The following is a 13,209-nucleotide window of genomic DNA, read 5'->3' as shown; positions in this document are numbered from 1 at the left end:
GATTTTTTCAATTTTATATTTTTATCGTTTCCATGGAAATATGATTAACTTAGGAAATTTGAGGGTAGAGCTCTTGTCCAGAGCATATTTTCTAAACCGTACAAACTAGCTTCGCAAAACTTGGTACACTTAACAATCAGGCTCAGTAGAAGTGCCTTTTGCTATTTAGAGATTTTTTCAATTTTATATTTTTATCGTTTCCATGGAAATATGATTAACTTAGGAAATTTGAGGGTAGTGCTCTTGTCCAGAGCATATTTTCTAAACCGTACAAACTAGCTTCGCAAAAGTTTTTACACCTATCAAGCAGATTATGTAGTGGTGCCTTTGCTATTAACATATTATTTCTTTCTTTTTTTTCTTTTTTCAATTTAAATTGAAAATTGATGAACTTAGGTTAATGTCCTCCTCTGGAGCATATCTTCCAAACCATGCGACAGAGATTCACCAAACTTTATGCACATATAAATCATATTCACTAGTAGTGCAGTTTGTTATTTATAGATTTTAATCTTTTTAATTTGTAGCCCCTGACATATAATGAAACTAGTTGTCATACAATATGTACTATATCTTTCACAGTACACACAGTTTCGGGGGGATATGTCATCTTCGGATGACTCTTGTTTAAGTGATAATATCATTTTCTGTGAAGTGTTGCGCACAGAAAAGTCAAAAGAAACCAAATTGAAGAAAATATTTAAAAAAAATTACGGTAAGCTTTGGTTTGTGAATTTACATTTTGATAAAATTTTAAGTTATGACACAAGTCTTCTTGTACTAAAACATTGTTTGTTCAGGCATATTTCTTTCAGAACATAAAATTACGTGCTTATTTAATAGATAATGAAAGACAAAAAAACAAAATAGAATTAAAAAAATATTTACTTTAATTTAGGCTGATAACAGTTGTGACATTACGTGTAACTGTAGTGACTTTTTGATGAAAGAGGAAATTTAATATGACTTCCACATTCCACCTTTCAACGCAACAAACAATGTTGTCAAACACAAACACATCATATCAACTGAATAAGCTTTGAATTTCAATGAAAATAAAACTGTCTCACTGGTAAACATGTCGGTTTTACGACGAAAAACATTTTCAAAACAAATGTTGTTGTAGAAGAATGTTGAGACATGGGTAACTCACCAAAAAAAACACACCACATAAACATTATTGCCATGGGATTTTTCATCTACCCCTTCATCAAGAGGTGAAGATGTCTTTTGAACATCATGGATTGACAGATTCACTGGTGTCTCCAAGCTGTCTAGAGGTGAAGATGTCTCTTGAACATCCTGCATCATGGATGGACTGGAATTCACTGGTGTCTTCAAACTACCCAGAACTGAAGATTCTATGACTTCCTGCATCATAGATTGACAGAGATTCACTGGGATTCACTGGTGTCTCCAAACTGTCCAGAGGTGAAGATGTCTCTTGAACATCATGCATCATGGAATTGTTGTGAATCACTGGTGTCAAAGGTGTTTCCAGACTGTCCAGAGGTGAAGATGTCTCTTGAACTTCCTGCATCATGGATTGACAGAGATTCACTGGTGTCTCCAAACTGTCCAGAGGTGAAGATGTCTCTTGAACTTCCTGCATCATGGATTTGTTGTGATTCACTGGTGGCATAGATGTTTCCAAATTGTCCAGAGGTGAAGATGTCTCTTAGATACCTATCACTAATCTTACAATGCTGTATGTCACCACTGAAAACATAAACTTATTTATAACCAGTTTGTCAAAACGCTTATAGCCCTTTGTCACTACTGTTGCCAAACCTCATAATATTGGAGAAAATAAGTCCACCAATCTTTCAGTTCAAGTCAATTTTGTAAAACTTAAAGAGATATGTTTTAAACACGTATTAAAATTAAGTAACACTAAGTTACAACATATTCTTTCAAATTGTAAAACTACCCAGAACTGAAGATGTCTCTTGAACTTCCTGCATCATGGATTGACAGAGATTCACTGGTGTCTCCAAACTGTCCAGAGGTGAAGATGTCTCTTGAACTTCCTGCATCATGGATTGACTGAGATTCTCTGAAATTCACTGGTGTCTCCAAACTGTCCAGAGGTGAAGATGTCTCTTGAACATCCTGCATCATGGATTTGTTGTGATTCACTGGTGGCATAGGTGTTTCCAAACTGTTCAGAGGTGAAGATGTCTCTTGAACATCCTGCATCATGGATTGACTGATTCACTGGTGGCAAAGATGTTTCCAAACTACCCAGAACTGAGGATGTCTCTTGAACTTCCTGCATCATGGATTGACAGAGATTCACTGGGATTCACTGGTGTCTCCAAACTGTCCAGAGGTGAAGATGTCTCTTGAACATCCTGCATCATGGATGGACTGGAATTCACTGGTGTCTTCAAACTACCCAGAACTGAAGATTCTATGACTTCCTGCATCATAGATTGACAGAGATTCACTGGGATTCACTGGTGTCTCCAAACTGTCCAGAGGTGAAGATGTCTCTTGAACATCATGCTTCATGGAATTGTTGTGAATCACTGGTGTCAAAGGTGTTTCCAAACTGTCCAGAGGTGAAGATGTCTCTTGAACTTCCTGCATCATGGATTGACAGAGATTCACTGGTGTCTCCAAACTGCCCAGAGGTGAAGATGTCACTTGAACTTCCTGCATCATGGATTTGTTGTGATTCACTGGTGGCATAGATGTTTCCAAATTGTCCAGAGGTGAAGATGTCTCTTAGATATCTATCACTAATCTTACAATGCTGTATGTCACCACTGAAAACATAAACTTATTTATAACCAGTTTGTCAAAACGCTTATAGCCCTTTGTCACTACTGTTGCCAAACCTCATAATATTGGAGAAAATAAGTCCACCAATCTTTCAGTTCAAGTCAATTTTGTAAAACTTAAAGAGATATGTTTTAAACACGTATTAAAATTAAGTAACACTAAGTTACAACATATTCTTTCAAATTGTAAAACTACCCAGAACTGAGGATGTCTCTTGAACTTCCTGCATCATGGATTGACTGAGATTCACTGGTGTCTCCAAACTGTCCAGAGGTGAAGATGTCTCTTGAACATCCTGCATCATGGATTTGTTGTGATTCACTGGTGGCATAGGTGTTTCCAAACTGTCCAGAGGTGAAGATGTCTCTTGAACATCCTGCATCATGGATTAACTGATTCACTGGTGGCATAGATGTTTCCAAACTACCCAGAACTGAAGATGTCTCTTGAACTTCCTGCATCATGGATTGACAGAGATTCACTGGTGTCTCCAAACTGTCCAGAGGTGAAGATTTCTCTTGAACTTCCTGCATCATGGATTGACAGAGATTCACTGGGATTCACTGGTGTCTCCAAACTGTCCAGAGGTGAAGATGTCTCTTGAACTTCCTGCATCATGGATTTGTTGTGATTCACTGGTAGCATAGGTGTTTCCAAACTGTCCAGAGGTGAAGATGTCTCTTGAACATCCTGCATCATGGATTTGTTGTGATTCACTGGTGGCATAGGTGTTTCCAAACTGTCCAGAGGTGAAGATGTCTCTTGAACATCCTGCATCATGGATTGACTGATTCACTGGTGGCATAGATGTTTCCAAATTGTCCAGAGGTGAAGATGTCTCTTAGATATCTATCACTAATCTTACAATGCTGTATGTCACCACTGAAAACATAAACTTATTTATAACCAGTTTGTCAAAACGCTTATAGCCCTTTGTCACTACTGTTGCCAAACCTCATAATATTGGAGAAAATAAGTCCACCAATCTTTCAGTTCAAGTCAATTTTGTAAAACTTAAAGAGATATGTTTTAAACACGTATTAAAATTAAGTAACACTAAGTTACAACATATTTTTTCAAATTGTAAAACTACCCAGAACTGAGGATGTCTCTTGAACTTCCTGCATCATGGATTGACTGAGATTCACTGGTGTCTCCAAACTGTCCAGAGGTGAAGATGTCTCTTGAACATCCTGCATCATGGATTGACTGATTCACTGGTGGCATAGATGTTTCCAAACTACCCAGAACTGAAGATGTCTCTTGAACTTCCTGCATCATGGATTGACAGAGATTCACTGGTGTCTCCAAACTGTCCAGAGGTGAAGATTTCTCTTGAACTTCCTGCATCATTGATTGACAGAGATTCACTGGGATTCACTGGTGTCTCCAAACTGTCCAGAGGTGAAGATGTCTCTTGAACTTCCTGCATCATGGATTTGTTGTGATTCACTGGTAGCATAGGTGTTTCCAAACTGTCCAGAGGTGAAGATGTCTCTTGAACATCCTGCATCATGGATTTGTTGTGATTCACTGGTGGCATAGGTGTTTCCAAACTGTCCAGAGGTGAAGATGTCTCTTGAACATCCTGCATCATGGATTGACTGATTCACTGGTGGCATAGATGTTTCCAAATTGTCCAGAGGTGAAGATGTCTCTTAGATACCTATCACTAATCTTACGATGCTGTATGTCACCACTGAAAACATGAACTTTTTTATAACCAGTTTGTCAAAACGCTTATAGCCCTTTGTCATTACTGTTGCCAAACCTCATAATATTGGAGAAAATAAGTCCACCAATCTTTCAGTTCAAGTCAATTTTGTAAAACTTAAAGAGATATGTTTTAAACACGTATTAAAATTAAGTAACAACAAGTTACAACATATTCTTTCAAATTGTAAAATCCCTAGTCACTACTGTTACAATTTAGTGTCACCACTGTTACAACGTTAACATATACACTTCGAGTAAAACTGTTGGTAATTCAATGAAATCGGTACCAGTTTTTGTGTAACAGTTTTTAATGAGAAATGCACTCTGATATAATTCGCTTCAATTGCAAAATTTAATCTCCAAAACCATTTTCTTCCAACATTAAATCAGTTGTTTCACTGGGATTCACTGCTGTTACATTTTGTGTCCCCCCTGTTACAAAACAATTAAAACCTATGAGATGACAACACTTATGGACAAACAGCTCAAACAAATCTGTCAAGCAATGTCAAACTTGCATACATTATTATTTCAAAACAGCTATGAAACTTGACCCTTTTATCATTTCGCTTTTGTCCAAATTTGTTATATTCGCTAAATCTCTAGTCACTACTGTTACAAGTATTTAAAATACTCATTACTGTTGCAATCACAGATATGATCCTGCTAATTTTGAAAATAAATTCATAAAACTTAATTGAAATAAACAATATTACTTTGAGTGATTATGAATGTAAAGCAGAATCTGTATTGAGATCCATTTCAGTCACAACTGTTACCATCCTTCGTCACTACTGTTACAGATACGTGTCGCACTGTCTGTATCTGGCCATGCATGTGTGCATTTTTCAGAACTTTCAAGCAACATCACGTATTCATTTTGATAATTATCTGTACAAACAGCTATGAATTATTCTTTCAATTTGCCTGCAGAATACTAGTTCAACTGACGATATGTCCTCACTGTTATAATTTCTGTCCCCAATGTTACATGATGACACTAATGACACTGTAACAGTAGTGACCGTAACATTAGTGACAAATCACTTAACTTTCATTTCTAAAATAATGATTGGTCCCTTAGGATCAAAAGACACATGTTTCCAAACTATGCACAAAATGGAAACTCAGTACACCTAGCACACAACAATTATATGACATAGGTTTTCTTTCAAACCCATTAACAGTAGTGACATAACAAAACATGAGATATGTGTTGTAATTTATTTATTCCTGCAGTCTCCCAAAAACAGGTGCAGCCATGTTGACATCCAAAAAGCAAGGCTGTCAGCTAGGGAGACGCCATTCATTCGAACTATTTAGTTCTGATAACAGAATTGACATGTAACCTTTTGATAAGCATAAAAAGGGAAATAAATCAAATAATTTTCATTCAAAAATATTTAAATAATTTGTTATATTTTATCTAAGATCATCTTTATAGATATATGCAAAAGTGTCTGACAAAAACTACTTTTGGATTAAAATTGAATAGCAAGAAGTTGGGCCATCGGGCTTGTGACAAGCCCAAATGGACCAAATTTGACCTTTCAAAGTCATTAACTATGATTTATAGCTATTTTCTATATGGTAGTATGTGCAGACATATATAAGATACAATTTATGATTAAAACACATTTTTAGAATAACATAATTATTGAGATACTAACATATAACAATAAATCTTACAAAATTTGGAAAAGCCTCGTATGCATGCGTGTCAATAATTCTAGAAAATTAAGTTAGATGTGACAAAATGATTGTAATAGTCTTACGGGATAACTATGCATGTGGACTTGTTAGTTTACCCCCGTTGCAATGGTCGTACAAGTTCCATCCAATCGATGATGTTACGATTCAGATTGTTTTTGTTTATAATAAATTACATCGAAATTTGCTAATTTTCAGAAATTGAGGAACTTGAGTGTTTTCCTTTCGTCAGAAAACGAAAAACATTTGATCGAATGTGAAAAATTATAACGTTATAAAGAAAATATCGGACTGCATGCCGCTCAACGTGACAAAAGTCAACAATGGCCGTTTCTGGTAGTTGTGTGTCGAGAAGTTTGTCTGAAACTTTTTTAACTTGCGATATTTTCTTTTTGAGGTAAATAGACTACTGAAAGTTTTTTTTATACTGAGCCAGCTGAGCATTTATGCATGTGATATGCAATTTAAATAGTTCGCAAAACCTTCTTGGTAAATAGATATGGTGAGTTCGACATGAGTTCGACATCAGATGCACGAGAGCGACATACTCTGTCGAATGGGTTCGATATTAGCTTTGATAGCTTTAATAGGTCCTTGGTGTTATCACAAGTCAGCAAGTAATAACTATGAAGATGGGTTTAATGGGTAAAACATGCCCTGTGCCACTGTAATTACAACTCTAACATGCGTGTTTGAATAGGTCTTCAGCAACCCGCCGTAAAATGCGACTATGCTTGTCGTAAGAGGCGGCTAACGGGAGCGGGTGGTCAGGCTCGTTGATGCATACCAATTGCAGATTCGATGCTCATGATATCAATCACTGGATTGTTTGGTCCAGACTCAGTTATTTACAGACCGCCTTGAAATCCCTAAATGTCTCTGGTGTTACTTAATATGTCCTTGGTGTTACTACACGTCAGCAGTATTAACCCTCTGGATGCCGAGTTTTTTTTCTGACGCACATTTTCCTAAGATCGGAAAAGTGAAGGTTGTGCGAGAATTGCGCTCACGCGGCACTGGATCAACCTCTGGCTATAAACTTACGCAGAGTTGGAGAATGTTAAATTTCCTATTTGATGGTGTTAAGTTAACTGCAAATATTAAACCGGTTTTAAAGAAATACGCTTCTAAGTGTTGTCCGAGAATTCATTCTGGGTTGAAAAACAGTAAATTTCTCCGCTTTTTATCGCACATCGATAAAAGTACTGTGCAACGATTGTTTTTATTTCGAAGCTTTATTACGGAAACTGTCAGCGAACAAAATACTGCCTAATATCTGAACGACATAACTATATATCAAATGGAGTTATATACGTATGTATAACGACATACATTCTGTAAATGACGAAAATAAAATGAAACGGCTATTCATGGACATTGCTAATATGAACTTATACACATCCCTAGAAATGCGTACATGCTGCAGTTACATTTACACTTCTTGTAACACTTGTCCAAAGGAAAGAAATATCGTATGCGACACTAAAAAACTACCAATTGCTATGTAAACAATGTTCTAACAAACAGGAGATAATCAAAGGTTCCTTCATACATGTTGTGGCCGATATTTACGTATGATATCATTTTGAACATTGACAAATGTCCAAAGTGAAATTAGAATCTAATTGTGTGAAAAAATGTATAAAAGATATGCAAAATATACAAAATATACATCATAACTGAAACTGTAAACAGCATGATACAATGATCGTGTGCACTCTCATTCAAGGACCTTCACCTCAAAGAAATTACCAAATATGTACAACAATGTTGACATATGACATCACTACCTGTGACCGACTTTTACAAAATGGCGTGTTCACTGTCAACAGTACGCGGGATTTTACGACGGGACTTTCGTTGATTCAGGGATCGTATTTACATAAATGTGACATGTAAGTAATCAGAAAAATTCTGACAATCTATGTACTGTTATTTGTGGTTATAATTTTCATTGAAACAAACCGAAATAGTCAGAAATTCCGATAAATACCGTTGTCGTTGTGCGTAATTTTGCGTCAGTCATGGCGTCACACAGGACGGTAACTTTGCAATGATTTGATATTTTCAACAGAAGTTGTCAATGTATCTATTATAAGTTCCCTATTTCTTCCTACGATTCTCTTCCCATGAATATTCTGCAAATGTTGAGCCAATATTTTGAACGAATAGACGAATGGTTAGCTCAAAATAGGAGAAAATGCTACAGTGTGTAAAATCTGTATTTTGCTTTGTTTACACTTCAAACAAGTGCAGTTTTTCGAGCACAGCGTTCGTTTTCACACCTGACATATAATGCTTGATTTCATCCAGGCTCTTCGTATTGGTGGCAAAGACCATTGTTCATTGGATTCTAAAATGTATGAGGAATTCAAGGATGTGTGTATCGCAGCAAAGTTTGAAATATACGGGGTGTTACAGGCGCCTCATAACCTGTGTACCTGAAACGTGATTTTGTAAACACTATCCAATATGGCGGAAAGTTCACTTCGGCGTTCGTGTTTGCGTATTTTCCGAAACATTCTAAACGATTCTAGGGTTATCGGAGACGTTTTGGAATGATCATTGGTGATTTCATAAAGGACAGATACCCGTGATCAATAATATGCTATTTTTGAAATTCATTTCTCCGAGTAAATATCCGAAATTTAGATTCCAAAACATGCTGTAAATAACGCGGCGAGGTGTGATTTAGTAATGTGTAAAAAATGGCGACATTTACGAAGTATCTAATTTTCAGAGGTCATTTTTTGTACTTTTGCTTGGCCTAAAAAGCAAATGAATGCTATCACGGAACAGGGAATCTCCCACCTTATTCAAAACTGTGATGTGTATTTGTGTGCATGGTGTATGTTGAATTTTATTCGACTTCAAAGTGAGGGTTGTAGAGGAAGGACATATATGTCCCTCTGGCATCCAGGGGGTTAACTTCAAAGAAAACGTTGTGAAACAAAAATGTTTGACGCCATTACAAATATGCTACACCCACTATAGTGCATCATTTCCTACTGATAAATTATTGTGACGTGGAAGAAATATCATCATGAGTAGTGGAAATGTCATTGGTGTTACCGCCTTGTCCTGATTCAGATAAACACACTGCATAGCATGATTGTCAACAAGCACAAAGAACATGTTCAATAAAAACAGAATATTGAAATTATAGTATATGATCATTTTGGTAACGTGAAGGACACAGAGAAGAGTAAATTATCAATTTTTCTCTTTATTTCTCACAAAGAGTGATACTCCAGGTTTTAAAACATGGTGATATTAAAGTGAGATTCTTTTTTTTTCTAGGCAGAGGTAACATATTAGTTTTACAATAATACACCGAAAGAAAGCTTGTATTTATTTTTTATTTCGGTAACTATAATGCTTGCACCAGGGACAATAGATTTCCACTGATTCTTCAGTATATTTGAAATATTTTAAAATTTTGTTTCATTGTGTTGGCGTAATTTACCCAACTATTTTAGTTTAGATGTTTCTTGTTAAATCACTAAAAGTTTGAATTTTCTATTTTTATTTTTGCTTATTCAACAGGAGCAAATTTTGATAATGCCACATATATATATGCGATCACAGCATCACGGGAAACTCTACTCTGAACATTCCGCTCACTGGTATCAGTGAACTCGCTATGTTAGGAAGGAGGTCACCGGTTGTGTTGTCATGTTAGTATACCACAACAGATTGTCGTAAATCTAAGATAGCCCCATACCTGTCGTAAGTTTATTTTATCCTCATCCAAGATGGCGGCATACTTTGCTATACATAATTTTCAAACAAATAATCTGCTTTAGGTTCAAACATTTCATTTTGTTAAACTGTGTGATTCAAATTGAGACGTCGAAAACACGAAGAACGCATCAAAGATTTTACGTCAGAAATGTTCTTAACTGCGACAGCTATCCACATAACTATGGAGTCGATAGCTTACAATATATTTCTATCAGAGTCCATGTTGAAAATTTAGGAAGGATAAAAACGGAAGGTGTCTGCAGGATATAGTAATAACCGTGACCTAATTGATAAGGCTCGCTAAATACAATGTTTATTCCTAATACAGGATATTTACCATCCCCAAACACACTCGCGTGATAACCTCTGTATATTTGTATGGCATATTCGTATGAAGAGTATAGTTAATATCTTTCTAGCAAAAGTAGTTGTATTTTATTTCGTTTTCGTTTTCAAAACAACATGTAGGTTATCCTCATCATTGCATTCTTTTAAAACAGGTGATTAACGGTATAGATGTATTTCAATAAATATACTAGCAATTTCTTAAGATTTTGAATGCAAAAGTTAAGGACACATTTTGTATCGTATTTTCGAGAATAGCTATTTGTTTTATATTTTAAAAATGTAGATACTTGAGACCATTCAGACAATAAAATCATTGTAAAGGAAAGGGCCAGCGGACAAATACCAGTAAATGTCCTCAGCAATGCTGTCAGACATGCAAGACGTCATCGAACTACGTTCGGGAATAGATTTCAGAAAATTATAATGTAGTAATTTCGCTCCTCAGCCAGATATAAATCTAATCAGACAAATCAGTTTGTTAGCTCTACTTAATTTAAGAGGATAGAAAAGGACTTCATTATGTGTATGTTCACGTTAACTTGGGGCGTGACAATTCGAAAGTTATCTCCCTTTGTAAACGAAAATTAGTGTCACTTTCAAATTTTGGAATAAAAAATGGATCTAGATAGGTAAAAAAATAACTTCATCATCTAAATACAAATAGCTTAATATTGTATTTGAGCCCTATTTTTATTCGTGAAATATATTAGATATTTATATAACAAAACAACGTCAACAAACTTACATTGTCATTCAAACTCGCTCGTGTGTGCGCTGCTTCTGAAAAAAAATTGCTTTCAGTGTTTCCAGGTATAATGTTGGTCTTTTCTCTATAAACTTGACATTTTACATAAACACAAAAAACAAGCAGTATTGTCAAACCGACCCAGTATATACATCACGTAACATCCGACTTGAACACGTATCTTATATGCTGAACGCCTGCTGTTCGATCAAAGGTCTCGTCATTTAGGAGATAAACCTACTGAGTTTTGAAATTTGATGTAGTCTCACTGTTGAGTAGATACCTCTTATTTTAATTTGGAACTAAGCACTTTAGCGCGAGGTTTCAAATGTATTAATAAGAGGTACTAATTTATTATATTAAGTTTCCATTAACAGTTGATGTAAGTATTTAATGCTGATCTTCATACAAAAGCTTCCTTTTAAATGTCAGAGCGTGAGTTTCCTTGTACAAATATCATATATATTGTTGCGTGTATGATTTGTGGTATACCAATCACCATATACTTGTATCAAAGTTTACTGAAGCATTGACAGAATGTGATCTTTTTTAGCAATATGTATTTTTTTTGTTAATTTATTATATGTGACAGGGATCTGGCAAAACACAGGTGTGTGTGTTGGGGTAACTTAGAAAAACCAGATAATCACTAAATATATAATTATGGGAATAAATTCCGTTTAAAATATGTTTTACTTACAACTGTTCCATTTTTTTATATTTCACACCCACAAATCCCCATATTAATTTGCTAACAAAGCAACGTTAACCATCGTTGTAAAAAGATAGGTTTGGAAAAGTGGCTTATGTCATAATATGTCAGTCAATATGCCGAGACTATGATATACATGACGTTTCTACTCAAGAGTAATGTCTGTCAAAGTCATATTGATATTTTGAAAATAGAAGGTATCATGGGTACATATCTCTTAACTCAGCTAAGCTGACATATATTGTATGTTTTGGTTGGTTTGTTGTTTAACGCCGCACTCAGAAATATTCCAGCTATATGACGGCGGTCTGTAAATAATTGGACCAGACAATCCAGTGATTGATATTATGAGCATTGATCCACGCTATTGGTGTCGATGACATGCATCAACGAAGTCAGCGAGCTTGACCACCCGATCCCGTTGGTCGCCTCTTACGACAAGCATAGTTGCTGAAGACCTATTCTACCCCGGATCTTCAGGGCTCCTGTGTGCTTTGGACATGATATATTGAAACAATATGATTGACCTGATCAAATTCAGCCTTCAGTCTCTATAGTAACATGTCCACTTGTCAAAATTTTAATTTTTCAATGCAACATATCGAAAGTAGACATTTAATTATTTAATCGAAAGTAGACATTTTATTGAAGTATGACCTATAAGGGTCTGTCACAAACAAATTTGTGAATAATATCTATCTAAGAAATAAACGACGAGTGGGAGTTGTTTATCGCACAATAAAACACTGCAGTGAGAATAAACCACGAGGGGCGCATCAATCAGGGCCCGGTTGTTCAGAACCCATTTTTTTAGACGTCACGTTAACTCCTTACCAACCATTAGATATTTAACCATACGTTATATTGGTTAACAAGCCGTTAAATTACTGTTGAAAGATCAATAGATAATAATTAGGTTAGCTAACCACTTGGTAAAATTTTAAGTTATAGTTACAACACACCGAGGCGAGTTGTTTGGGCAGTAAGAGCACGGTTTGGCTTGGCATTTGATTGGCAGACAAAAGGACCGAGGGGCGGAGCCCCGAGCTGATCCTTTTGTCTGTCAATCAAATGCCAAGCCAAACCGTGCTCTTACTGCCCAAACAACGAGTAGGTGGGTGTGTTGTAAGTGACTTGTAGCACGGGTTGCGACGGTCATTCCAAAATTGCGCGAGTTTGTGTAAAATTTAGTGACGTTTAATATGACGTTAACTTTTAACGTTAACGTTTAACTTTTAATCTAATTGTTAAATCAAGTGTAAACTTTGGAATTTTCAAAGGCACATTAGAAATGTCCACTATTAATTTTCCGAATTTAGCAAAATGCGTTCTATGTCCAGTTGTTTTTATGTTTGACAGTTACATTGTAATCTTTTAATTAAGTTTAAATTTCTATTGTTTTGTTGTTGTTTATTTACGTTGTTACTCTTGAACACTGTGTACAACC

General features: G+C 35.7%; 1 protein-coding gene and 1 pseudogene across 1 annotated transcript; both read right to left on the bottom strand.

Annotated features, from left to right (window-relative positions):
• Window positions 1–1,342: 1,342 nt before the first annotated feature.
• Window positions 1,343–2,664, bottom strand: LOC139461607 (mucin-1-like). Its single transcript, XM_071243080.1, has 4 exons — window positions 2,451–2,664; window positions 2,290–2,380; window positions 2,068–2,209; window positions 1,343–1,567 (listed from the first exon to the last, which is right to left on the bottom strand). Exons 1-4 carry the CDS (start codon window positions 2,662–2,664, stop codon window positions 1,343–1,345), a joined length of 672 nt encoding a protein of 223 aa, XP_071099181.1.
• Window positions 2,665–2,965: 301 nt separating this feature from the next.
• LOC139461606 (uncharacterized) lies at window positions 2,966–5,340 on the bottom strand (annotated as a pseudogene).
• Between the last annotated feature and the right edge of the window lie 7,869 nt (window positions 5,341–13,209).

Source organism: Haliotis cracherodii, unplaced genomic scaffold (genome assembly GCF_022045235.1).
Source record: "Haliotis cracherodii isolate W230 unplaced genomic scaffold, xgHalCrac1.p SCAF_15, whole genome shotgun sequence".
In the NCBI taxonomy this organism is placed as follows: domain Eukaryota; kingdom Metazoa; phylum Mollusca; class Gastropoda; order Lepetellida; family Haliotidae; genus Haliotis; species Haliotis cracherodii.
The sequence above is the reverse complement of the archived record's forward strand: the minus strand, read 5'-3'. Positions and strand labels throughout refer to the sequence as shown.